General features: G+C 57.7%; 1 protein-coding gene across 1 annotated transcript in view; it reads left to right on the forward strand.

The window, feature by feature from the left end:
* PTPRS (protein tyrosine phosphatase receptor type S) overlaps positions 1 to 26,889 on the forward strand; it is a 35,241-nt gene that overhangs the window by 2,140 nt on the left and 6,212 nt on the right. The window contains exons 2-22 of the mRNA XM_060146431.1: positions 192 to 461; positions 1,947 to 2,528; positions 3,609 to 3,742; positions 3,973 to 4,117; positions 8,971 to 9,276; positions 10,651 to 10,844; positions 13,103 to 13,220; positions 14,840 to 15,448; positions 15,902 to 15,999; positions 16,592 to 16,845; positions 17,726 to 17,819; positions 17,912 to 18,127; positions 18,616 to 18,773; positions 19,293 to 19,304; positions 19,483 to 19,595; positions 21,316 to 21,363; positions 22,574 to 22,671; positions 22,757 to 22,880; positions 23,465 to 23,640; positions 23,720 to 23,839; positions 26,647 to 26,801. Of these exons, the coding sequence (XP_060002414.1) occupies positions 192 to 461; positions 1,947 to 2,528; positions 3,609 to 3,742; positions 3,973 to 4,117; positions 8,971 to 9,276; positions 10,651 to 10,844; positions 13,103 to 13,220; positions 14,840 to 15,448; positions 15,902 to 15,999; positions 16,592 to 16,845; positions 17,726 to 17,819; positions 17,912 to 18,127; positions 18,616 to 18,773; positions 19,293 to 19,304; positions 19,483 to 19,595; positions 21,316 to 21,363; positions 22,574 to 22,671; positions 22,757 to 22,880; positions 23,465 to 23,640; positions 23,720 to 23,839; positions 26,647 to 26,801 (4,024 nt within the window). The remainder of the gene's footprint in view (positions 1 to 191; positions 462 to 1,946; positions 2,529 to 3,608; positions 3,743 to 3,972; positions 4,118 to 8,970; positions 9,277 to 10,650; positions 10,845 to 13,102; positions 13,221 to 14,839; positions 15,449 to 15,901; positions 16,000 to 16,591; positions 16,846 to 17,725; positions 17,820 to 17,911; positions 18,128 to 18,615; positions 18,774 to 19,292; positions 19,305 to 19,482; positions 19,596 to 21,315; positions 21,364 to 22,573; positions 22,672 to 22,756; positions 22,881 to 23,464; positions 23,641 to 23,719; positions 23,840 to 26,646; positions 26,802 to 26,889) is intronic.

The following is a 26,889-nucleotide window of genomic DNA, read 5'->3' on the forward strand; positions in this document are numbered from 1 at the left end:
AGGAAACAGCCCTGTTTATATTTAAATTGTTTTCCACTTTTTTTTTTCCTTTTTTTCTTTCTTTCCTTCTTTCTTTCTTCCTGCTTTTCTTTCTTTTCTCCCTTGCATTCCGTCTCCCCATCCCCCTGCATCTCCCTCCCCTCCCCCTCCCCTCCCCCACCCCTACATCCCCCACCCACCCCATCCGCCAGTCCGCCGCGTGGCTCCACGGTTCTCCATCTTGCCCATGAGCCACGAGATCATGCCAGGTGGCAACGTGAACATCACCTGCGTGGCCGTGGGCTCGCCCATGCCATACGTCAAGTGGATGCAGGGGGCCGAGGACCTGACGCCTGAGGATGACATGCCCGTGGGCCGGAACGTGCTGGAACTCACAGATGTCAAGGACTCTGCCAACTACACGTGTGTGGCCATGTCCAGCCTGGGCGTCATCGAGGCCGTGGCCCAGATCACGGTGAAATGTAAGCAGGGGCCATGGGGCATGGGGGAGGCGGATGGGACCTCATGTGTAGGTGGGGGGTACGGGTGGAAAACCTCTGAGTTACTCTTCAGGATTCAGTCATTCCTGGCTGTGAAGAGGACAGTCAACAAACACTTATTGGTGACAAATTATTCTGGGCCTGGCCCCGTGGAACGAGACCCAGTCTTGCTCTATTGGGCTCACGGTCCAAAGTGGGAGATGACACGTAGGCCGGCAGCTATGATGCAGACTAACGAGAGCAGTGATGGGGACTATGTAGCACCACTCAGACCCGCAGAATAAAGGTTCCAACTCCCAGGAAAGCTAGGTCAGGGAAAGACTAAAAGTTGAAAAGGGAAACAGGCTGTGCAGAACTCAGAGAGATAGAGCATTGGCGGGGTGGGGAGGGATTACAGATTCTCCTGATGTCTCAAGTTTGTGGCAAGATTCAGAGGAGGGTGCCCTCAAATAATTTTTCTAGCTTTGTAACAGGGGCCAGCAGACTACAGCCCATGGGCTGAATCTGGCCCTCTACTTGTTTTTATAAATAAAGCTTTATTGATACCTGCCCATTTGTTCACACCTGGCTTGTGGCAGCTTTGGGGCTACAGTGACAGAGCTGAGTGATTCTCAGCAAAGGCCACGTGGTCTGCAAATCTGAAAAGATTTACTGTGTGGCCCTCTGCAAGTAAAGGTTGCCAAGCCCTGCCCTAAGGCCATAGAAAGTGTCAGCATCAGCTGGTGTGTTGGTCATTTTGCTGAGGGATTGAACGTCTTCTGGTGCATGCTTCCTGGGGCCTGTGTGATATGAGATCTTGGGACAAGTGGGAGAGAAAGTCACAGTTTTATCCGGGTGCTGGGGACACACTGTAAACCAACCCCAGTCCCTGCTGGTGGGGACAACATACAAACCTGGTCATGACGTACCGTCAGGCAGTGATAAGAACTGGGCAAGGGCACCTTTAGCCAGGGTGGTGAGGGTGGCCTTACGCCATCTGGCCATCTGAGCATTCCAGGGGCAGGGAACAGCAAGTGTGAACAGACACAAGGGCCCTGTGGCTGAGCAGAGTGAAGCAGAGTAAAGCACAGAGAAGAGCTGTAGCCCAGGGGCCGCCACTGTTTCCTTTAGAAGTGGATATTTTTCTTAAACAGCCAATTTTTTTTTTTAAGTAAAAATTTTCAGCTTTATGGGCCATCTAGTCTCTGCTGTAACCACTCAGTTCTACCGTCATAGCACAAAAGCAGCCAGCAGCGATACGTAAGCGTGGCTGTGTGCTGATAAAACTTTATTTACAAAAACAGGGGCCAGCCCTTGGTTTGTAGTTTGCCAACACCTGCTATAGATGGTGGGCTAGGGGTCGTCAGGCCCATGGTTGCCACCAAGGAAATGAAGGCTCAGAGAGGGCAGTTGTGTGACTAAAAGTCACACAGCCTTTGGGGTCTGCAGCCAGCGTGCCTGATGTGTGAACTTGCCTCCCACCCACAGCTCTCCCCAAAGCCCCTGGGACCCCTGTGGTGACAGAGAACACAGCCACCAGCATCACCATCACGTGGGACTCTGGCAACCCAGACCCCGTGTCCTACTATGTCATCGAATATAAATCCAAGAGCCAGGACGGGCCATACCAGATCAAAGAGGACATCACCACGACGCGTTACAGCATTGGCGGCCTGAGCCCCAATTCGGAGTATGAGATCTGGGTGTCGGCCGTCAACTCCATCGGCCAGGGTCCACCCAGCGAGTCGGTGGTCACCCGCACTGGCGAGCAGGCCCCTGCCAGCGCGCCCCGAAACGTGCAGGCCCGCATGCTGAGCGCCACCACCATGATCATCCAGTGGGAGGAACCCGTGGAACCCAACGGCCTGATCCGGGGCTACCGGGTCTACTACACCATGGAGCCCGAGCACCCCGTGGGCAACTGGCAGAAGCACAACGTGGACGACAGCCTGCTGACCACCGTGGGCAGCCTGCTGGAGGATGAGACATACACCGTGCGCGTGCTGGCCTTCACCTCCGTAGGCGATGGGCCCCTCTCGGACCCCATCCAGGTCAAGACACAGCAGGGAGGTGAGATGCCCGCGGGAAGCACAGCTTCTGCGGGGCGGGGGGGTGGGGGGGGCGGGGCGGGCAGCAGGTTTCGGGGCTGTCCCACCAGAGGGAAGGAGGCGGCCACGCGGTGATGTGTCTCCCAGGATGCAGCCGGCCGATCTTAACCTGGAAGCCACCACGTGGTTTATTTGGCCTGCATGGTGCTTTCAAGTATTTTCACGCCAGCGTTGCAAAGCAGGGGGTTGTCCTAGAAAACCCAGATTTCTGGCTACCCTTGGAAAATCCGATTTGGCAAGCCCATAGGGCTACAATCGGTCATCCAATGGCATCCAGATAGATGCTGCCGCCGGCTGCATCTGAGAAAAGGGGTGTGGTTTCCGTTCGCCTCCCTCTTCTCTGTTAACTGCCCCGGCTCCCATCCATCTCTGAGTTTGAGAACCCCTGTTCGCTGCTCTCACTGGAGGGATCCATGCCGCCCATTTTGAAATAATAGAAAGTGTGTTAACCCAAAGTCTGTGAGCTGGTCTGTCACCTGCCGGGGTGAAGGACGTGGGGTAGGGGTGTGGAGCATTTAGGTGCATGGGGCCCCAGCTCTCTGCAGGTTTCTGGGCTTTTTCTTACGGACTCAGGCTTTGGAACCTCAAATCCAGGAAGAGTCAGGCAGCTGTCCAAGCAAAGGGACAGGAGGTTTGGAACTCTGCTGCCATAAATCAGATACAGGGTGGAGATCCACATTCCAAATAATGGTCCCCACCAGTTTTCTGTTTAACTGGGGGAATGGGGAGGATGCTGGGGTGCGTTGAGAAGGGGATTTTTTAAAAATGTTTTCCCACTGGCAACAGAGAGGATGGGGGGATTGGGGTGGGCAGCTGACAACGAGGGGCGGTAGGGGGTCCCTGAGAAAATAAGAGAAATAAGAACAGTGGAGAACACTCCAGAAGCATCTAGAGCCTAACAAGCCCTTCCTTTTAGGGTGGTGCTGAGCTTCACGGGGCCCTTTTTGGGAGAATGGGAACCTGGCGGGTTGGATACCCTATGCGGGCCCACCCCTCCCAGGCCTCCCCCCAATGCCAGTCCTCTTCGCCCCCTGCCCCGCAGTGCCTGGCCAGCCCATGAACTTCCGGGCCGAGGCCAAGTCGGAGACAAGCATCGGGCTCTCGTGGAGCCCCCCGCGGCAGGAGAGCATCATCAAGTATGAGCTCCTCTTCCGGGAAGGCGACCACGGCAGAGAGGTGCGTGGGCGGGGGGAGGCGGGCTGGCGCTCGCCGCCGGCTCCTCTCGGCGACTCTCTTGTCTCCCCGAGCCTGTGCCGGAATGTCTCTCTTCCCCCCTTCTCTTTGTCCCTGTCCATTGCTAATTTTTCCAACACTCTCTTCTCCTCCATTTCCATCACTCTGTGAGGTCTGTGTCTGTTTCTCTCTGTCTCTCTCCATCTCCGTCTCTCTCCCCGCCCCGCCCCCAGGTCGGGAGGACCTTCGACCCGGCCACGGCCTTCGTGGTGGACGACCTCAAGCCCAACACCGAATATGCCTTCCGCCTGGCGGCGCGCTCCCCGCAAGGCCTGGGCGCCTTCACCTCGGTGGTGCGGCAGCGCACGCTGCAGTCCAGTAGGTGTCTCGCGGACCCCGCCCTGAACTGCGGGGGTGGGCACCTGGCCGGCGCCTGCGCACTGACCCAGGCGGGGCCTGCGCAAGCACGGGGGGTGGGGGGGGCGCCTTCGCCCGTCCCGCTTCGCTCTTCCGCCTCGGGCGTGCTTGCGTCCACGCTGCGCCTCGGTTCCCCAACCAGTGCAGTGAGGGGCTCACCCGTGGACCCCGCAGGCTCCAATTTCTCCATCTCCCTGGGGTACAGCCGTGGCCAGTTTCGCTGATGGTACCTCCTCTCTCCTCTGCCTTTCCCGGATTTGGGGTTAGTGGAATGGCCACGTTGCGCCCATCTCACAGGTGTTTGGAGGGGTCTGTGATGCTGTCACAGCTCACAGCCCATCCTTCCGAGAGAGCAAAGGATGCAGAGGCGATCCTGCCTCCCCAGATGGCCCTTCTTGCCCCCCAGGCTGGGTCCCCATTGCCAGGGGCTCGGGGGCGTGGGGGAGTCAGAGCTGATGCCAGGTTCTGGGGGAAGCGCAGGACCCCCAAAACATAGGGCCCTTGAATTACTGGAGTTCTTCGCTGTGCCCGCCTGGCCTCCCTGTCACAGAAAGTCACCTTTTGGCCAGGACACTGCAGCTGGCCCTGGGCCACACCGTGGCACCCGCCGCGCCCTCCCTGCCTGCTCTGAGCTCAGGGCCTAGGCAGGCCCCTCCGACCGCCGCCTCCCTGCCTCCCCCTCCTCCCTCTTCTCTGGTCAGTCTGGCCCAAGTGGCCTCCGCCGTGACCCTCCCTTTCTTTTTCTCCCCTCCCCCTGCTCAGTCAGTCACGGGGTAGCCACCCCAGGCCTTGTTCCGGAAGCTGCCTCAGTGTTCAAACCTTCAAGCCCCTGCCTGCCCCGCCCCCAGGCGTGTGCACACAGGGGGTCACGGGTCAGTCCAGAGTGACAGCAACTTGGGCCGGGGTGTCTGAGCCGCTGGGATCAGGGGACTTGGAAACACAGCGCCCCACTGTCAACCCCCGCCCCCTCCCCTCCTCCCCGCCCCACTGGGGCCGAGCCGAGCGCTCCGCGACTCACAGGAATGTTTGTGCGTGAGGCGATCAGTGAGGGTGTCCTGTGGCTTGGGCGGCCACGTGAGAGACCGGCACAGGTGCCGCGAAGGTGAGTACGCGCTGGTCTCCAGCGGGTTCACAAAAACGGCCCACCCTGCGTGCCCCCTGGCCTGTGCCCCAGCAGCTCTGGGCTGTGCAGACCGTCCAGAGTCCAAATTCAGTCCCCTAAACTCTGCACGCCGCTGCCGAGTGGCACACCTGCCCAGGAACGTGGAATCCGGAACCACGCCCCTCCCCCCCCACACCGCGCTTCCATGTGCGCATCCACGCTGCCCCGCACCCTCCCGACAAGTCACGCAGGTTGGGCCGGATTGTGAAGGAGGCGGCCTCCAAGGTCGTCGAGAAAGCGGCTTTGGCCCAGCCACGCGAACCTCCGAACCTCCGGGGCGGCCCAGGACAGGGAGTGGGGGAGAAGGGACTCCCCACTTCGCACCCCAAGACGGGTGGGGCCCGAGAGAACTGGCAGCCGAGACACAGGGCCAGGCGTACCCCCACCCCCGGGGAGTGCGGACTTCTTAGGCTGAACTCAAGGGTAGGTGGAGGCCAGACCACTCAGCCGTGGGTCTCCCAGACACCGTCCAACCTTCCTGCCTCATCGGCGCCGGCCCGGAACTGCAGCGTGCCCACACTGGGGCCGGAGCAGGGCTGCGCGCCCGCTCGCGGCCAGAGACCCACCCAGAGCTCGGTCTGGCCTTGTAGCTCAGCACTCCGCCATTCCCTCCCTCGTAAGAAAGTCTTTTAAGTTAGCAGTTGAAGAGTGGAAGGTAGGTAACCAGACTGGGAGTTTTCTGGAAAGCGTCTTTCTTTCTTTTATTATGGTTTTTCTCATCATCATCACCATCATCGTTGTTTCTTCTTTTATTATGGTTTTGGTTTTATTTTTCCCTCCCCTTTCTTAGCGAATCCATTCCTTCTGGCACATTCCTCGGTTGGTTTTTCCACTCCTGCTTGACTCCCCCCGGGCACATTTGGTTGGGGTGGCTGGTCAAGAAATGGGGGAGGGGACCCCCAAGTGTCTATTTCCGGAGGAGGGAACCCCAGTGTTTCAATTTAAGTGAGGCCAGAGAGTCATTCTGGTTGCAGTAAGCCATTGGAGTGGCCTCTGGGGTCTCTGGTAGCCTGATGTCTTTGAGGATGGGGGCCTCTGATTCAGCTCTGGGTCCCAGACCCTAGCATGGGGTGTGCACAGAGTAAGTGGTCTGTAAACACGTGCAGTGAATAAGTGCGGCTGGCATGATGGCGAAGGTTCTACGTGCCTTGACCTCAAGCAAGGCCAGTGACCTCTCTGAGCCTTCCTCCAGACGAGGCGGGCTCTAGGGTCGTGGGCATTTGAGGGGGTGTGGCTCCAGCCATCGTCAGCTGGCCTGAGCTGAATAAGGCACAGGCTGAGGTCTGAATTCCCAGCCTCAACCACGACAGCCCATGGACAGCAGCTGAGCCTGGCTTCAAGGCCTGGCTCGCGCCATGTGCCCTTGGGCAGGCCACTTGCCTTTTCTGGGCCTCAGTTTCCTCACCTGTAAAATGGGAGGTGAGCGCCCAGAACAGGTGGGACCTGGCACCCAGTAGCTATACAACCAGTGAGAAAAGAATGCCAGGCAAACCAGGTGGGCTTTGAAACCCATTTCCCCACCTGGAACATGGGGGCGGGGTGGAGGGGTGCTAGTTCCAGCCACGTAAGGGGGTCATGAGAATTAAATGAGGCACTGTGTCTTGAGTCTACAGAGGGCCTATGCTGCTGGGCGTGCAGAAGGTGTATAGAACGTGAGGACTATCATCAGTAATGCTCTTAACACAGGGCCTGGCCCATAGTAGGTGCTCGGCACATGGAGACTATTACTGATACTCCATAAAGCCCTTAACACACACAGTTCACGCTTAATATAGGGAGAGTGTCACTGTTATTTAACAAAGTCCTTAGCATGCTGCCTGGCACACAGTAGGTGCTCTATAAATGGTAGCTTCCACTTTCAGTCTAAATATGGATCAGCAGGGTGCTGGGCACAGAGTCGGCAGCCCATGAATGGAAGCTATTAGTAGCTTGTAACAAGGTCAACCTGGTGCCAGGTACACAGTAGGTCCCCGAAACATGGGGGCTACGATGATTGCTCTGCAAAACCCTTGGCACAGTGCCTGACATCCAGTAAGCACTCAATAAGTGGCACTTTAAAGAGGTTGGCCTGGTGCTAAGCACATAGTAGGTGCTCAGATGGGAGCCACTGTCAGTCTGGAAGGGCCTAGCATGGTTTCGTTTTTGCTCCAAACATGAAACTGTTGTCTGCAAGGTTCTTGGTACTGTGTGTGTAAATAGTAGGTGCTCAATAAAAACTATTACTATTTTTATATAAGGTCATTAGCACAGTGCTTGACACATAGTAGACGCTTAAAACGTAGGGACTATTACTGTTATCCAGAAATAACAGGGCCTGACACACAGTAGGCCCTGTTAAGAAATGACAACTACTAATGTTCTACATAGTCCTTGGTATAGTACCTAGCATGCTGTAGGTACCTCATATGTGGGAACTTTTTCTGTTTCAATAAAGACCTTAGCAGAGTGCCTGGCATGCAGTATGCGCCGCGTAAAGGGCAACAGCTGCTTTCATCTTCAGAGGGCTGTTGCAGTGACCAGCCCATAGTAGGTGTTCAGTAAATGAGACGTGCTGTTGATCTGCAGTGGGCTTAGGTTGGCATCAGGTGAACAGTAGGGGCTCGAAACAGAAGAACTATGAGCTACTAAAACTTTGGCACACAGTAGGTGCTAACTGTGGGCTGTTATCTGTAAAGCCCTGACCCAGTGCCATCACAGTAGGTGTCCAATACACAGGGGCTTTTATTATTACTCTGTGTAGCCCTTGGCATGCTAACTGGCACACAGTAGGTGCTCAAGACTCAGACATTGTTTTCTTTGCAAGTGAGGCCAGGAAGTAACCACAGGGTTGCCCTCTGGGGTCCCTGGCAGTACAGGTGTTCAGTAAGTAGATGCTCTTACTGTTAACCTGTGAAGCTTCTAGAGACAGGCCTGGCACATAGTAGGTGCCCAATAAATGGGGCTTTACTGCTAGTCCCCGGTTACCCAGTAGGTATTCAGTAAGTTAGTGTTTACAGTTATTCCATCCCTGGTGCTGTGCCTGGCACACAGTAGGTGCCCAGTACCTGGAGCTTTTGCCATTCTTCTGGCACAATGCTTGGCACACAGTAGGTGTGCAATAAATAGTTCACTGTTATTCTGTGCAGCGCTTGGCACGGTGCCTGGCACACAGTAGGTGTTCAGTAGATAAGTACATTTGCTGTCATTGTGTGCCTGGTGCTATACCTGGCACACAGTAGGTGTTCAATAAATAGGTACATTTGTTGTTGTTTTGGCACCGTGCCTGACACCTAATAGGTGCCCAGTGAATGGGGTTTTTACTGCTGTTCCGCTTGGCATGGTGCACAGCTTACGTGCATATGCTCCTAGGGGACTGTGGCTACCCTCTCCCTAAGAACCACTGTGTGCCAAGTGCAGCCCCATGTGGTGAGTGCAGCGTTCTTGGCCAGCCCTCTCTGCCCCCATCCCCGCCCGCCCGCCCACCCACCCACCCGCCCATCTCACCTTTGGTTGACACCCGCTTCTTTTGGGTTCGACTTCTCTTTGGTTTGGTTCTGTTTTGTTTGTTATCATCTTCTTTTTTATTTTCTCTTTCCCATCTTTTGTTTCCCCACCCCCTCCCCGCCCATCCCGCCTCCCTTCCCCACCCCCACGTTCTCCCCCCCCTCAATAGAACCGTCAGCCCCCCCTCAAGACGTTAAATGTGTCAGCACGCGCTCCACGGCCATTTTGGTAAGTTGGCGCCCGCCGCCGCCGGACACGCACAACGGGGCCCTGGTGAGCTATAGCGTCCGCTACCGACCGCTGGGCTCAGAGGACCCGCAACCCAAGGAGGTGAACGGCATCCCCCCGACCACCACCCAGATCCTGCTGGAGGCCTTGGACAAGTGGACGGAGTACCGCATCACCGCCGTCGCTCACACAGAGGTGGGACCAGGGCCCGAGAGCTCGCCCGTGGTCATCCGCACCGACGAGGACGGTAAGCACCGGCCCCGGCCTGGGACCCCTGGGACCCCCAGGCCCCAGCCCGGCCCCTGCCTTGGAGCCTTCTGTCCCTGGAAAACTGGGCTGGCTGGTGGTCGGAAGGTATTGGGTTGGCCAAGAAGTTCTTTCGGGGTTTTTCAGTAAGATCTTATGGGAAAAAACGAATGAACTTTTTAGCCAACCATAGAAGCCATAATCAGGAGAAGGAGACAAGTGGCCATCAGCCTCCCCAAACCAACCGGGCTCCTTGATCTTGGAATTCTCTGTTCTGGACCTTCCGGGCTACATTTTCTCTCTGAGCCTTGGGCCTGGAACGTTAAGCAGGGAGCCCTGTATTTTGGTCCGGTGGTGGAAGCCATGGAAACGGAGTGTAGGAAACAGCAAGCGGCACTTGCGACAAAAATTATGGTCCCTGAACCCAGAAAGCTGGTGTTTTAGACTCTAGGGATAACCTGAGATTTGGAGCTGCTTGGGTCTGAGCTATCCTACCTAGAGAGTAGGTAGATTGCGTGCTGATGGTGGTTAACCGCCAGCTCTCTGGGACATAGAGACCGATTGGTAGCACTGGCCGATTTCTGTGGTGTAAATATTCCCACCGTCGCTGAGCTAGAAAGTTCTAAGACGCTAGTCACACAGTAGAAGCTGAGGGCATGGGGCAAAATGAAGCAGGCAGCTTCCCCAATAAAATCGCAGGAAACCTGGACCGGCTGTTTTCTGAGCCATTGGCCTGGAAGTTTCGGTTGGCAGCCCCAATATTTTATCCTAACCATGGGGAAGAAATGAAGCGGTTCTTCACGCCAGGCCTTGGGGTGGGGGTGGGGTGGGTGGCGAGGGCTCTCAGCTTGGGGGCTGGTTGAAAAAGTGCTCCAGTGCGGAGTGGGCTGGCTGCACCCTGGGGTGTGTAGGAGCGTGCAGCTGGACTGCCTGGATTCCCATCCCGGCTTTGCCTCTTGATAACCCTGTGGTCCTGGGATCAACTCTCTGTGCCTTGGTTTCCCCATCTGTAAAGGGAGCATAAGGACTCCTATCTAGAAGGGATGCTCTGAGGTCGGAAGCAGTGTGGGTAAACCTCTTAGAGTGGGGCATGCACGGCCCGCTCATGTCTTGTGGCCCTGAGCAGGTGACCTAGGCTCTGGGGGACCTCAGTTGCTCGTCTGTAAATGGGGTGCACCATCAGAGCCCCCTCTCCGGGCTGTGGGAAGCGTGAAGGAGGTATTCCCTCCGGGCCAGCGGTGAGCGCTCAGAGCGCCGGGTTAACCGGCAGTCACTCGGCACCTTGGCATCGGTCAGTGGCGCTGCCCGGGGCAGGGCTGGGCACCCCAGTAACGGCCCCGCCCGCCCCTCCCCTCCCCTCCCCCCCACCCGCCAGTGCCCAGCGCGCCGCCGCGGAAGGTGGAGGCGGAGGCGCTCAACGCCACGGCTATTCGCGTGCTGTGGCGCTCACCCGCGCCCGGCCGGCAGCACGGCCAGATCCGCGGCTACCAGGTCCACTACGTGCGCATGGAGGGCGCTGAGGCCCGAGGGCCGCCGCGCATCAAGGACATCATGCTGGCCGATGCCCAGGTGGGCGGGGCTCCGGGGCGGGGCCTGGCGGTGGGGCGGGGCCCGGGCCCCCTGCGCTCCCGCCCTCTCGCTGCTTTTCTGTGTTTCTCTGTCTCTGGCTACTCCGCTCACCTCCTCCTCTCTCCCCTGCCGCCTCCTCCCGCGCTCAGTGGGAGACGGACGACACGGCCGAATATGTAAGTAGTGCCCCCCTGCCACCCCGAGCCGCTGCCAGTGCTCTTCCCGCGGGCGGGCCGTGCAGTGCTGTGACCCCATCCCCCGCACGCCCCCTGTAAAAGGGTCTCCTCCCCTGGGCCCCCGATGCACACCTAGTTACCTCTTGGAGCTAGCTGGCAGCCTCGGTTCTGCATCAGGCACATGGGCTTCTGCTGGGGACCACGGAGGTATCCATTCTTAGCTGAATGGCCCCTGGACTCCGCTGGCCTCCTGCCTCCCCACTTCCCTCCTCCAGCCTAGCTCCGGGCCTGGGTCTTCTCCACCACACCTTTGCTCCAGCTGTTCACAGCGTTAACCACCCTCCTCCAGCCCGCAGCTTCCCCTGTGGCACCCAGGCCTGGCAGATCGAAACTGAGTCACTTTCCAGCCTAGCCCGACCCTTTTGTTACCTGACTCAGCCCTTCCTGACCTCAAAGTTTCTCTCTTAGGCCAAAGTGTCCCCTTCATTCTGGCCCTGGCGTGATGAGAGGGGTCAGTGGGCCCCAGGTGGGAAAGGAGGCCTGCAGGAGGCCCTGAACCAGAGTCAGGATTACTGTGTGGCTCTGGGCTGTCTTTCTGCCCCTAAGATAGGGACCACGGGCTCTTCTGACAGCCCCAAGCCTGATGTTAAATTGACACGGCCCCACCCACTCCAGTAGCTCTGCTTCTCCCCCGCCCCGCCCCACCCCAGTCTTGGGGGGAGGTTCCCACATGGCTCTGGCTCAGACCCTCCAACCCACTAAGACCCCTGGAAGGACCAAATGTGAGGCTCAGGGGCAGGAGACCCTCTGTTTGTGCATCCTGTCCCCGCTCCTATGCTCCTGACCTGGGGCCACCCAGGCATGCCGGCCATGTTTGTGGGTATGCATGTATGGGAAACATGGACACGTGTGTGAGGGTGTGAGGGTCAGGGTGCTCTGTCATTCACTGAATGAGCAGTGATTTACTGAGCACCCGCCGATCCTGAGCTAGGTGCCGTGGACGCGGCAGTGACCGAGACACGCCTGAGCCCGTCTTCCTGGGGGTCACGGTTCAGGGGAGAGGGATGTTCCTTGGAACAAGGCACAAACACGTGTCTAGTTACAGCTCTGGTGGGGACGGGGCATAGATAGTGGTGTAAATGCTCGAACAGCCAGCTGTCGGGTGGGCGCAATCCTGACTGGTAGCATTTGCCCTTTTCCATGGTGTAAATACTCCCACCGTGTCGATTTCAAGCTACCTACCAGATTTGTGGTAGCTCGTCTTTGTATAGTATTTGTATCGCACAGATATAAGAGACAGAATAGAATAATCTCAAGGACACAGATAATAGTAAACACGGTAAAATAATGATAGAGGGGTGGGTTTTGAGTACTTATTACCTTTGTTTTTACTATTTATTTGATCGTACGTTTATATAATTTTATTTATAATAACGGCTGTTTAATAAGTGGCTTGCAAATTTTCTGAAAATTCGACTGCTGGCTTTCAGGAGCTGGTATAAGGAATCTCCAGCACAACAGTGGATGTAGTGGAGACAGGTGTCGGGTGGGGGGGACACCGCCAGTGCAAAGGCCCTGGGGCAGGACCATGTCTGGTTGGAGGAGGGATAGAAAGGCAGCCCCGTGTGGCTGGAGCAGAGTGAGCGAGGGAGGAGGTGAGGGCAGGGAGGGGACAGGGGCAGGTCGTGCAGGGCCTTGTGGGCGGCAGAGGACTTCTGGTGGTGCGAAGGACTTGGGCTTTTGCCCCCAGGGAGACCAGAGCCCTGGAGACCTGACTCAGCTGCTCACAGGCACCCTCTGGGGGCCACTGCAGGGAGGAAAGAACGGAGGTGGGGCAAGAGTGGTAGCTGGGGACCAGAGGGCCGGGGACTGCACTGGTCCAGGCGGTCCACGACGGATGTCAGGCCACGTGTGCCCATCGCAGCATGGACGTGCTACGTGTCGGGGTCTGTGCATGAGCTCGGGTGCACGTCTCTGCCCACAGATTGGGCCCCGCGTCTGCCTTGCTTGTCCCTAGCACGGGGAGGAGGGTGGGCAGCCCTGGTTGTGTCACTGATTCCCCACCCCTGACCCCACCCGCAGGAGATGACCGTCACAAACCTGCAGCCTGAGACCGCCTATTCCATCACGGTAGCCGCCTACACCATGAAAGGCGATGGCGCTCGCAGTAAACCCAAGGTGGTGGTGACCAAGGGAGCAGGTGCGAGACCCTCTATGGCCCCTTTGCCCTCAGAGTATCCCTGCAGAGTTCTTGAGCCCCTGTGGGGTGGGGGGGAGGACGCACCAAGCAGGAGGAACAGGGAGAGCAAAGGTGTGGAGCTGCTCCGGAGGATATTAAGACCCAGTGTGGTCCAGCCCCGCTCAGCTCTAGCCAGATGGAAACCTTTAACAGCCAACTCTTAACTCCTCACCCTCTGCCTCCTGTTCCCCCTGCCTGGATACCCTTCTCCGGGCTGGCCGTCTCCTCTGCACCCTTTGGGTCTTTGGTTAGCACCTCCTCAGGAAGCCTTCCCCACTCACCCCCATGCCACAGTCTTGGTCAGGCCGCACCCCTCCTGCCCCCAGCACCCCGTGCCTCCCCCATCCCAGCTCTGATCACCCCAGGTGAGCTGTCATTTCAGGGTGGTGTGCCCGTCTCCCCCGCTGCACGCTGCACCCTGAAGCCTCCTCTCCTGGCAGCCCTGCCTCAGTTTCCCCCTCAGGCCCCTCCCATCAGTCCCAAGAGGCTGGTTTTTCACCAGCCAAACATAGCTGAGTGAGGAGAGAGAGCGTGCCATGAAAATGTAAGGGGAGAGGGTATTCTAGGCAGAGAGCACAGCCCAGGCAAAGGCTCAGAGGAGGGAACAAGCTTGGTGTGTTCGAGGAACAAAGGCCCCCATGGCCTCCACCCCACTTCCTGCACTCTCCATGCCTCACTGCTGACCACAGAGCCTGATGTTCAAGGCCTCCCAGCTGGACACAGCACCCCTCCACACTGCTGCCAGCCCATGCCCCCACCGTTCCCTTCGTCTGCCTAGTCTCTGTGTCCTCTAGAGCCCATGTCACCTCTTCCAGGAAGCTTCCTGTGATCTGCCGTCCTCTCTCAGGGACGTTACATTAGAGCCACGCTTGCTAAGCAGAACCTGCTGCATACACTGTGACTGTTCACACCACCGTCCATTAAAGGTCCTGATAAGTCCTGCAGTGGAGAAGCCTGGTTTCATGTATAGAGCTTCAGTACTGCAGGGCTTCTCAGGGCCTTGACACATTGATCACTACTCAGACTGTGAGAACCATGGAGGCAGGGACAGGGTTTTGGACCCTCCTACGTTCCATGGATATTAATCAGGTGCTGGCAGGAAGCAAGGGGTGAATAAATGAGGCAAGAGCTGAGTGACTTACTAAGAGAAGAAGGAGAAACATAGATGCGGGCCTGCTGTGACATCTGTTGATGTTTTCGTTTATCGGGTCCTCTGAGTCTCCTGCTTCCTCGCTGTTCCTTGCACTCAGCACAGTCTCACCTCAGGGCCTTTGCACTGGCTGTTCCCTCTGCCTGAATCACTGTTCCCCCCAGACCTCCCCGCGGCTCCCTCCCTCACCTTCAAGTCTTCGCTTCTGAGCGAAGCCTTCCCAAGACCACTTTTAAAAATGGCAACCCCTTAGGAATTCCCTGGCGGTCCAGTGGTTAGGACTCCACGCTTTCACTGTGGAGGGCCCAGGTTCAATCCCTGGTCAGGGAACTAAGATCCCACAAGCTGCACTGTGTGGCCAAAAAACAACCCGGCAACCTCACCCTGTGCTCCCAGGCTGACCCCTGCCTTGTATCTCCGCCCCCAACAGTGCTGGGCCGCCCCACCCTGTCGGTGCAGCAGACCCCCGAGGGCAGCCTGCTGGCACGCTGGGAGCCCCCGGCCGGCACCGCCGAGGACCAGGTGCTGGGCTATCGCCTGCAGTTCGGCCGCGAGGACTCATCGCCCCTGGCCACACTGGAGTTCCCGCCCACCGAGGACCACTACACTGCGTCGGGCGTGCACAAGGGCGCCACGTACGTGTTCCGGCTGGCGGCCCGGAGCCGAGGCGGCCTGGGCGAGGAGGCGGCCGAGGTCCTGAGCATCCCCGAGGACACGCCCCACGGCCACCCACAGATCCTCGAGGCGGCCGGCAACGCCTCCGCCGGCACAGTCCTGCTCCGCTGGCTGCCGCCAGTGCCCGCCGAGCGCAACGGGGCCATTGTCAAGTATACAGTGGCCGTGCGGGAGGCCGGCGCCCTGGGCCCCGCCCGAGAGACCGAGCTGCCCGCGGCGGCCGAGCCGGGCGCCGAGAACGTGCTCACGCTGCAGGGCCTCAAGCCCGACACGGCCTATGACCTCCAAGTGCGGGCCCACACGCGCCGCGGCCCCGGCCCTTACAGCCCCCCCGTCCGCTACCGGACGTTCCTGCGGGACCAAGGTAGGCGCGCGGTGATCCCCGCACCAGAGCCGGACCGGGCCTCGCGCCCACCCCCACCCCAGCCCCCTCCCTCTCCCCCGCCCAGGTAAGTGGTCACTTTTCTGCTTCCTCGTGGACGCTCAAGGCGAGTCCAGACCCCGAGGCTCCGGCGTTGGCAAAGGTGGGACACGCCTAGGTGGCACCGCCGCCCCCCCTACACCGCCCCCAGCCCACCCCGTCCCCCCCCAACCCCCCTCCACCTCCGCCTTCTCTCTCCAGCTGCGCCGTCTCCCGCGGCAGGGACTTGGAACAGGCAGGGCCGGGCCAGGGCCAGGCAGTAAGGCCACGGGCACAGCGGACGACAGGGAGCGCCTGGGCCGCCCCACACACAACCCCGTCCCCCCGCTCCCCCCGCCCCCCAGCACTCACGGGACCTCTCCTTTGCTCTTTCCCGCCTGCCGCTGCCTGGTGCAGTCTCGCCCAAGAACTTCAAGGTGAAGATGATCATGAAGACGGCGGTTTTGCTCAGCTGGGAGTTCCCAGACAACTACCACTCGCCCACGCCCTACAAGGTGCAGCCTCCCGAGGAGTCGGGGGGCGGCGCTCGGCCGGGGCTGGGGCCAGGGTTGGGGGTCAGCTGGACTCACCGCCGGGTAGGCTTGCGACTCAGTCTGGGGTTGGGGCTTAGTTCGGTGTCAAGACTTATTAGTCTGGGGTCAAGGCTCAGTCAGAATTGGGGCCTAGCCTGGGATCGGTCCCAGGGGTTGAAGTTCAGCCTGGGTTTGGGGCTCAGTAGGGGATTAGTGCTCAGTCAGAGCTGGGGCTTAGCCTGGGATCGGGGCTCAGGATTCAGGCCCAGTGTCTCAGTCTAGGCTCGAGCCTCAGTCTGGAATTAGGGCTGTTTAAGGATGGGGACTTAGAGCCAGGACTTGGCTGCGATGGAAGCTCGGCCTGGGTTCGGGGCTCAATCTGGGGTTGGGGCTGAGTTTGGGGTCGAGACTTAGTCTGGGATCAAGGCCCTGTTAGAATTGGGGCTCAGCTGGGATTGAGGCTCAGTCTGGGGTCACAGACTGAGTTGGCAGGGTCAGGGCTAAGTCTGGGATCCAGGCTCGGTCAGGACCAGGGGCTCAACCCAGAGCCCTGCTGAGCTGGCCCGTCCCACAGATCCAGTACAATGGGCTCACGCTGGACGTGGACGGCCGCACCACCAAGAAGCTCATCACGCACCTCAAGCCCAACACCTTTTACAACTTCGTGCTGACCAACCGCGGCAGCAGCCTGGGTGGCCTCCAGCAGACGGTCACTGCCTGGACCGCCTTCAACCTGCTCAGCTCTAAGCCCAGCGTGACCCCCAAGCCTGACTCCGAAGGCTACATCGTGGTGTATCTGCCGGACGGCCAGAGCCCTGTGCCTGTCCAGTAAGCTCAACTCGCCCCCCTCAGGGATTTTGCACCTCTCCACCAGCCAGCCCTGTGACTGGGGCCAGCCACTTGATCTCTCTGTGCCTCAGTTTCCTCACCTGTCTGTAAAACAGATCGCATCAGCCCCACCCTGTGTGGTTCCCCTGAAGGTTCAGTGCTTCTCGTAGATGTCGCTAAATGTGGCCTCGTGTCTGCTCCTTGAGCATTCCCTGACACCCCCATATGCCTGACCTTCTACTGGTTCTAGGTTCCTAGACTGGTGGGGAGACAGAGCTGGACATAGACACCCTCAGTCCCATGGTGTGGCAGTGAGAGGCACCAGGGCTGAGAGTCCCCAGTAAGGAGAGGAGGACTCTGGGAAGCAGGGAAAAATCGAGGATTACAAAACTGTGGGCATGGAAGCTGGGGTTTTGAAGGGTGTATAGGAGTTTGAGGAATATACAGTTGACCCTTGAACAGCACAGGTTTGAATTACATGGGTCCACTTATATGTGTATTTCTTTCAAGAAGTAGAGACTACAGTATTACACAATCCGTGGCTGGTTGAATCCACAGATAGATAGAGAACCATGGATACAGAGGACCAACTGTACTTACATATGGATTTTTGACTGCGCAGGGGGTCGGCCCCCTTAACCCCCACGTTGTTGAAGGGTCAACTGTAATTTCACAGGGTAGGCTTTCTAGGCAAAAGGTACAGTATCATGAAAAGCCTGGAGGCTTGAATCAGGAACTATAGTCCTATGTGACTGGGGCCGTATGCCCAATGTATGAGCAGAAGGGAAGATTCAGAGAGGGGCGGCTCCCCATCTCAGCCCTAGATAGCATCCCTTGGTCATGCTAGTAGACAACCCCCCATGACTCCATCTCCTGATAGGAACTACTTCATTGTGATGGTGCCACTGCGTAAATCTCGTGGTGGCCAGTTCCTGACCCCGCTGGGCAGCCCAGAGGAAATGGACCTGGAGGAGGTAAGAGCCAGTGGGGCCCAGACAACGTCCCAGCTTTCGTGAGCCCAGTTGCTCCCAGCCAGGTTCGTGAGCAGCCCATTCTGTTCCCACAGCTGATCCAGGATATCGCACGGCTGCAGAGGCGCAGCCTGCGGCACTCGCGCCAGCTGGAGGTGCCCCGGCCCTACATCGCGGCTCGCTTCTCAGTGCTGCCACCCACCTTCCATCCCGGCGACCAGAAGCAGTACGGTGGCTTTGACAACAGGGGCTTGGAGCCTGGCCACCGATATGTTCTCTTTGTGCTTGCTCTGCTGCAGAAGAGCGAACCCGTAAGTCCCAAATGGTGTCTGCCCATATCGAGCCACACCCACTGAGTGAGGCAGGCCAGTCCCTAGGGCCCTGACCTCAGAGCCAGACACAGATCCTCCTAACTGTGGTCAGAGTTGGGCAGAGGGAACGGTTTGAGGTTGAGGGTATCCCATAGGGAAGGTTTGTTAGAGGAAAGGACTTTGGAACTAGAGCTTTGACGGATATGTAGGAGTTCGGTAAAGAAAGGGCATCCCACAGTTTGCATGTGCAAAGGTCTGGGGTGCAAGAGGAGCAAAAGGGATTTCAGAGTGGCTGAAACAGAGTGAGGAGGAGGGAGAGTGAAGATTGGCAAGGTCCAGGCCTTGTAGGCCACCAGGGTCAGGGTTTTGGGGAGCTGTAGGAGGGTTTAGAGTAGGGGACGGACATGGATTTGTGTTTGAGAAAGACCCATGTGGCCACCGTGAGGAGGGCGGGCACTGATGGAGGTCCCCCCACCCCATTCCTGCAGACATTTGCGGCAAGCCCCTTCTCAGACCCCTTCCAGCTGGATAACCCGGACCCGCAGCCCATTGTGGACGGCGAAGAGGGGCTCATCTGGGTGATTGGGCCCGTGCTGGCTGTGGTTTTCATCATCTGCATCGTTATTGCCATCTTGCTCTATAAGAAGTGAGCCCCCTGCCCCGCCCCCCACTTGACAGGAGGGAAGGCTTCCTAAAAAAGGAGGGGGGTCTGGAAAGATCCAGGGGGGAACAGTCATCTCAGAGGATCATCGCAGAAGCCCTGTATGGTCCAGACAGGGAAACCAGGGCTCAGAGAAATTAAACCACCTGATCAAGGTCACACAGCCTGGGAAATGGCAGAGCTAGGGTTCCATCCCAGCCAGGGATTTGACTCCTGTTAAGTCTCGCGCTCCACTCGGCAAGATTTGGGGTGGGGGCTGCCTCTGTCCAGTTTAACGAGGTCACGTGGGACATGTCCCAGCTTAGAAAGGGAGGGCCGAGATGTTATTCCTTGTGGCGGGGGACCCACGCAGGAAGGATTAGCCCCATTTTCTGGAGGAGACCGAGACTCAGAGAGGGAAACAAAGCCACCCACAGTCACAGAACAGGCCCTTGATGGCCAGCACACCCTCACCTGTCTTCTTTCTCCCCCCCACTCCTCACCTATGTCTGTTTTCGGGAGCAGTAAGCCTGACAGGTAAGAACTGGTCCTGCCCTTTGGAGGCCAAGGAGGGGAACTGGGGTGGCGTCGTGCCTGTTGGGTGAGCGGGCGCCTGGCTGCTCCAGCCGTTGCACACGTGTCTGTGCGTGGTCGTGGGAACCCCAGTTGCGCGCAGCTGGGTCACATGTTCGCGTGTCTGCTTGCTCCTACAAAGTAAACGCAAGGACTCAGAGCCCCGCACCAAATGCCTACTGAACAACGCCGACCTCGCCCCCCACCACCCCAAGGACCCCGTGGAAATGAGACGCATTAACTTCCAGACGCCAGGTATGTGCTGATCCCAGGTGCCAGGGACGACAGTGACGGGGGAAGGGGAGAGGTAGCATAGGAAGAGAGGAAGCTGCCACCTCGGTGGATCCCGAGGACTGCCCCCACTGAACTGTGCTTGGTACGATTCAGTTCCCAATTCCCAAATTCCTCCGTGGCTTGGAACTGTCGTGGGTTGATTCTGTTTACGACCAAGGGAGGCTTTCGAAGAGTTGCCTTTAACTGGTGGCTGCTGTCTTCTCTGGGAGCTTAAAGGACATCTTCAGACAAAGACAAAAGCAAAACTTTTCCGAATCCTCATGTCTTTTGGCAGAAAGAGCTCTGCTTCTGTTCACACCTCTAGTTTTAAGGCCACTCAGTGGTGGGTGTTAGGGTTTTTCCCAATCCCCAGGGATGTGCCCCTAGCAAGGTGTAAGAATTCCGCCTCCACCACACTCTGTCTGTCTCTCCTCCATGGCCGCAGATGCTCATGTTCTCCCTGCCTGTTCATAGCTCCCCGTAGGTTAATAGGATTCAGCCTAGTTGCCTGCCATGCTTGGTGGGAGAACTGAATCAGGACCTTGCCCTTGATCATCTTCATGTGCAGTCATCCTCTCATTCCCTCACCTCCTCCCTCTTTTTTTTTTTGCGGTACGCGGGCCTCTCACTGTTGTGGCCTCTCCCGTTGCGGAGCACAGGCTCCGGACGCGCAGGCTCAGCGGCCACGTTTCACGGGCCCAGCCGCTCCACGGCATGTGGGATCTTCCCGGACCGGGGCACGAACCCGCGTCCCCTGCATCGGCAGGCGGACTCTCAACCGCTGCGCCACCAGGGAAGCTCCACCTTCTCCCTCTTAACGGGCTCATGCCAGCTGCTTCTCACCAAATAAGGAATTTTTAACTTAACTGATGGCTGCTGTTCTCCTTATGAGCTCACAGCATGGTAACGTCTGTCTCTCTGCTTGCACCCAGCTCTTCACTTCTTGTCTCTGAACTCGTTCGTATTAACTCTTTCCAACCAAATGGAGATTTTAAAACATTTATATTGAACTGATGGCTGCAGTCCTCTTGAAGGGCTCATGCGTATAGCCTTGCATGCTATTCCTAATGTATTTATTTCTCTCTCTTTTCTGCTGCTGGACTGTCTCATGTTAGTTCCATGTTTATCCAAACGAGGATTTTGATCATTTAACTGATGGCTTCAGTCCTCCATAAGAGATCATGAAAGGTCTCATGACACCCCTAATGTACTCCCTTCTCTTTTCTGTCTCTGGACCAGCTTATCTCAATTCTGTTTCCATCCAAATGAGGATTTTAAATGTGTATGTTTAAGTGATTGGTGCTCTCCTCCTTAAAGGTCATGGCATGGGCCCGTATGTCCTTCCCCTGCCCCCAAGTTTCTCCCTCACCATCCTGCCTCTCCTCCAAAATCCCCTCTGCTGACCCCAACAGGGGACCCAAGGCCAGGTTGGTCTGGGGGGACACGTTGATAGAAGAGCCTAAGACTTTGGGATCTTTCCGAGGTCACAGCTGAAAATCAGGGCTGGCCGATGTCCAGCCGGAGGGAAGCACAGCAGCTGCCGTTGGTTCTCTGGTTGGGGCCCAGGCGGCCGTGTGTCCCTCGCTCGTTGCTCTGCCCTTTGCGCCTGTCCGCCGGCTGCTGTGCGTGCACCCAGCGAGGGGCGGGGGGAGGTGGCCTCCCCCGCGTGTTTTCATTTATTTATTGTTTGCTGTTTCTGCAGATTCAGGCCTCAGCAGCCCCCTCAGGGAGCCGGGGTTTCACTTTGAAAGTTAGTTCCTGTGTCTCTCTGTTCTTAGCTTCCTTTCGCGCCTGTTTGTTTTCATCCTCGGTTTCTCCATCCCGCCTCCTCTCTCTCTGCCCACCTGTCCTGCGCTGGCTTCTCGAGGGGGGGCGGGGGTGTGGTCTGCCGGGCCCTGAGGTTTTGGGTTGTGACTGCGTGTGTGTGTGTGTGTGTGTGTGTGTGTGTGTGAGAGAGAGAGAGAGGGAGGGAGCGGGAGTCTAGGTGAGACATGTATGTACATGTAACTATCGCCCATGTGATAGGGGACCCACCAGTCAAATGGACGCCAGCCTCAGACCCCTTAGATTGGGCTCTGGGGCAGCACCCGGGGTGGCGGGGAACACGCAGGGGCTCAGACCAACAGCTCTTCACCAGCTGGCTCAGCACATCTTTATCGGTTTAACACCAGTGCTTGGGTGCTGGCGCATAGCCGTCAGCCTCCCTATATCTGCAGAGCGAATGTGTGAGCACATGCGTGGCCACCAAGCCCCAGGAGAGGCCGGGGGTCAGGCAGGCTCAGATATGGGGAGGAAAGAGCCAGGCCCACCCCATGACCTCCAGCCACCCCCACCCCCCCCGGGGCTCCAAAGATAAGGGACGTCACCATCCCATGTACCAGATGAGAAAATGAGCCCTCAGGGGTCAGGGGTTCGTGGCAGCTGCCCCACCATCCAACACACACATACCCCGTGTCTCCCCTCCCCGGTCCCTCAGCTCCACCTGGCAGAGGACTTTTGGGTCCCTCTGATCCCCCAGGGGCCGGAAGGGGTACCGGCCTCCCGCCCCTGCCCCAGGGATGGTATTTCCGAAAGCCCGGCCAGCGGCATCCGCTTCTTCATCTCTGTGTCACTTGCCTGCTTCACGAGGCACCAGGAGCTTGACGTCCTGGGCGCGTTGACCCCTCCCCAGCCCCTGCATCCCCAGCTGGTTGCAGGGGGGCACTGGGGAGGGAGGCCACTGGGAGCTGGGGCTCAGCCCAGAGCCGCCGCCTCGTGCTCCCCCCTTCAGCCCCGCAGGCCTGGGGGTCCCTGCCCCCACGGGGGCTGCCCTGAACCTTCCCCTCCCCCGCCACTCCCTCTAACTGCAGCTCGTCCATTGCAGACTCACACTGTAGAGCACACCCCCCCCGCCCTCCCCCCCGGCCCCCGGGCTGGCCCCCGAGTGACCGGCCACGCCGTTGGGTCTTCTCTTCCCGCAGGCATGCTCAGCCACCCACCCATCCCCATCTCGGACATGGCGGAGCACACAGAACGCCTCAAGGCCAACGACAGCCTCAAGCTCTCCCAGGAGTACGAGGTGAGCTGGCCCCCACCTCCCACTCTCCCGGGCCCACAGACACCCACCCTGACACCCCCCCCCCACCGCATCCCCTTCCCCGCAGTCCATCGATCCGGGCCAGCAGTTCACGTGGGAGCACTCCAACCTGGAAGTGAACAAGCCCAAAAACCGCTATGCCAACGTCATCGCCTATGACCACTCTCGTGTCATCCTCCAGCCCATCGAAGGTAGCACGCGGGGCCCCAGGCTCCGTCATGCCCAGCCTCGTTCCACAGAGAGCGCAGAGACCCCATGCCTCCTCTTGGCCACGGGGCCAGGCCAGAGTGGACTAGCTAGGGGACGGGTGGGGAAACTGAGGCCTGGTCCAACGCTAGCCAGAAGCCACCGGGAAGTTTTAGATGTGTATTTAACTGATGGCCGCTGTCCATTACATATTTCCGTCTATTCCTCTACATCAGTGACGCTCATCAGGGCAGTTCCACCACTCGGGACATTTGGTGATGTCTGGGGACATGTTTGTTGTCACGGCTTAGAGGAAGGGGGTGTTAGTGGTATCTAGGGTATAGAGGCCGGGGACGCTGCTCAATAACTTGCAGTGCACAGGACAGCCCCTAGCATAGAATGATGCGGCCCCAAATGGCTATCGTGTCGAGGTGGAGAAACCACGAAGTACATGCCGCACGATTTCCTTGGGGACAGATTGGGGCAGTCCAGGAGGGCTTCCAGTAAGTGGGAAGTGGTGGACCAGGTGGAACCAGCCTAGAAGGACAGAGTGCCCCCACTGATCTCTGGCTTCTCACCCCGGCTGTAGGCATCGTGGGCAGCGATTATATCAACGCCAACTACGTGGATGGCTACCGGCGGCAGAATGCGTACATTGCCACACAGGGGCCGCTGCCCGAGACCTTCGGTGACTTCTGGCGTATGGTGTGGGAGCAGCGCTCCGCTACCATCGTTATGATGACACGGCTAGAGGAGAAATCACGGGTGAGGCCTGGACCCTGTGGCCCCCAAGCCCTCGGCTGGCTCCGGCCCACACTCACCTCTGTTCTCTTACCTGGTACAGATCAAATGTGATCAGTACTGGCCCAACAGGGGCACGGAGACCTACGGCTTCATCCAGGTCACCCTGCTGGACACCATCGAGCTGGCCACGTTCTGCGTGCGGACGTTCTCCCTGCACAAGGTGGGGCCCAGGCCGGGACTGGGGCCTCTGGGGAGAGGGTGATGGGGGCGGAGGAGGAAGATGAGCTTCTGCCCTGGGAGCTCCCCATGGGACAGAGAAGAAACCATGTTGTCCCAGGCTGACCACATTCTCAGGTGGCCCACTTCATGGATGGGGACACTGAGACTCAGAGGGGAACAGCTCTTTTCTCCAGCCACTGCAGGAGGACAAACCAGCAGAATCCTACTTAGCAGTGAACCTGCTGTCCCCTTGCCATCAGTCCTCCTGCCCCACACACCAGGTCTTCCTTGCTCTCTGGCCTCACCCAGCCTGGGTTTATGGCAGGGTCCTGGCAGGGTCTTGGCCATGCAGTCAAGGGGCTTCCAGCCTTGGATGGAAGACACAGTGGGCAGCTGAGACTGGGGCAGAGGGAGTCTTTAGATATGTATTTAACTGATGGCTGCTGTGCATAACATGGTTCCGTGTGTCCTTGTACATCAGTGGTTTTCAGTTGGGGCATTTTGCCATTCAGGGGACATTTGGCAATGTCTGGGGGCACTTTTAAACAATTTTTTTATTGAAGTGTAGCTCATTTACAATGTTGTATTAATTTCTGTTGTCTAGCAAAGTGAGTCAGTTATACATAAATATACATTCTTTTTCGTATTCTTCTCCATTATGGTTTATCACAGGACATTGAATACAGTTCCTTGTGCTATACAGTAGGACCTTGTCGTTTATTCATTCTGTATATAATAACTTACATCTGCTGACCCCAACCTCCCACTCCTTCCCTCCCCCAACCCCCTCGGCAACCACAAGTCCGTTCTCTATGTCCGTGAGTGTGTTTCTGTTTCATAGATAGGTTCATTTGTGTCATTAGATTCTGCATGTAAGTGACATTATATGGTATTTGTCTTTCTCTTTCTGACTTCGCTTAGCATGATCATCTCTAATGGCATCCCTGTTGCTGCAGGTGGCCTTATCTTGTTCTTTCTTATGGCTGAGTTGTATTCCAGTGTATATATGTGCTACATCTTCTTATCCATTCCTCTGTCAATGGACATTTAGGTTGTTTCCGTGTCTTGGCTATTGTGGATAGTGCTGCTATGAACACAGAAGTGCATGTATCTTTTTGAATTGGGGTTTTGTCTGGATATATGCCCAGGAGTGCGATTGCAGGATCATATGGTAGCTCTGTTTTTAGTTTTCTGAGGAACCTCCGTACTGTTTTCCACAGTAGCTGCACCAACTTACATTCCCACCAACAGTGTTAGGAGGGCTCCCTTTTCTCCACACCCTCTCTAGCATTTGGTATTTGTGGAGTTTTTTAATGATGGTCATTCTGACCTGTGTGAGGTGGTACCTCATTGTAGTTTTGATTTGCATTTTTCTAATAATTAGCGATGTTGAGCACCTTTTCACGTGCCTCTTGGCCATCTGTATGTCTTCTCTGGAGAAATGTCTATTTAGGTCTTCTGTCCATTTTTCCATTGGGTTGTTTGTTTTTCTTGTCGTTGAGTCGTATGAGCTGTCTGTATATTTTGGAAATTAAGCGCTTGTCGGTCGCATCGTTTGCAGACGTTTTTTGTACGTTGTCTTTTTGTTTACGGTTTCCTTTGCTGTGCAAAAGCTTGTAAGTTTAATTAGGGTTCCGTTTGTTTATTTTTGTTTTTATTTCTAGTGCCTTGGGAGACAGGGGACGCTTTTTAGTGTCATGCTGGGGAGCGGGGAGCGGAGGTGCTCCTCGCACCACAGTGTTCCCCTGGCCTCCAGCCAGGGCCTCTCAACATTAAGCGTACATCTGGCCCAGGTGCCAGAAGACGGTCAACGGACACGAGGGGGTACAGATTTTCAGTTGATTCACACCTGAATCACGCACTGTGTGTCAGACCCTTACCTGGGCATCAGGACACCCAAAGTGTCCTGCTCTCGTGGGACTTACAGTCTAGTGGACAAGACACAGACAATAAATATGTAAAATGACAGGAAATCTTACACAAAAACAGGGCAGAATAGAATGGGTAGTGGAGGACCTGCAGTTGGTGAGGAAGGGAGGAGATCTGGGGTAACAGCATTCCAGGCAGAGGGCACCGCCGTGCAAAGGCCCTGGGGCTGGACTGTGCCTGGGGTGTTTTAGGAACAGCCAGGAGTCCCGTGTGTCTGGAGCAGAGTGAGTGAGGGTGAGAGAGGGAGGAGGGGAGGGCAGGGAGGGGACGGGGCAGGTCGTGCAGGACGCTGTGGGCTGCAGGGGAGACTTGGGCTTTTACCCCCAGGGAGGGCTGTGGGCAGAGGAAGCGGAGGAGGGGCGGGACCTGACTTGGGTGCTCACCAGTGCCCTCTGTCTGCTGAGGCGGGAATAGACTGCGGTGGGGATGCCCGGGGACCAGGGTGACTGCTCTGGTCTGGATGGATGATGGTGGGGCTGGACCAGGGTGGTCCCCATGGAGGGGGCGAGTGAGAAGTGGGTGGGCTTGGGGTAGACTTTGAAGGCAGAGCCGACGGTGCTGACTGATGTCTTGGATGTGGGAAGGCGGGGGAGGGGAGTCAAGGGCGACCCCTAAATTCTGGCCGGAGTGCGTGGAAGGATGGCGCCGCCATCAGCTGAGATGGGGGGAAAGGGTTTGGGGAGAAAGTGGGGGGCACAGTGCCGGCCGCGTTGAGCGTGAGATGCCAGTGAAACTCCCAGGCAGAGACACCCCCAAGCCCCGGGGCAGCCGGGCACCTGAGTCAGGTGCTCGGAGTAGTGGTGGTCTGGAGGTGTGAACGTGGCCCCCAGCACGTGGGTGGTGGGCTGCGGTGACTGGCGGTGTCCCTTTGGCCCCCAGAACGGCTCCAGCGAGAAACGGGAAGTCCGGCAGTTCCAGTTCACGGCGTGGCCGGACCACGGGGTGCCCGAGTACCCGACGCCCTTCCTGGCTTTCCTGCGGAGAGTCAAGACCTGCAACCCGCCGGACGCGGGCCCCATCGTGGTCCACTGCAGGTACCCCTGTCCCAGTCCCCCTGCTCCCCGCCGCGCCCCGCCGCACCTACCCCGCCCCCTTGCCCGGGGGGCCCCTGATGACCTTGCC

Source organism: Lagenorhynchus albirostris, chromosome 3 (genome assembly GCF_949774975.1).
Source record: "Lagenorhynchus albirostris chromosome 3, mLagAlb1.1, whole genome shotgun sequence".
NCBI lineage: Eukaryota > Metazoa > Chordata > Mammalia > Artiodactyla > Delphinidae > Lagenorhynchus > Lagenorhynchus albirostris.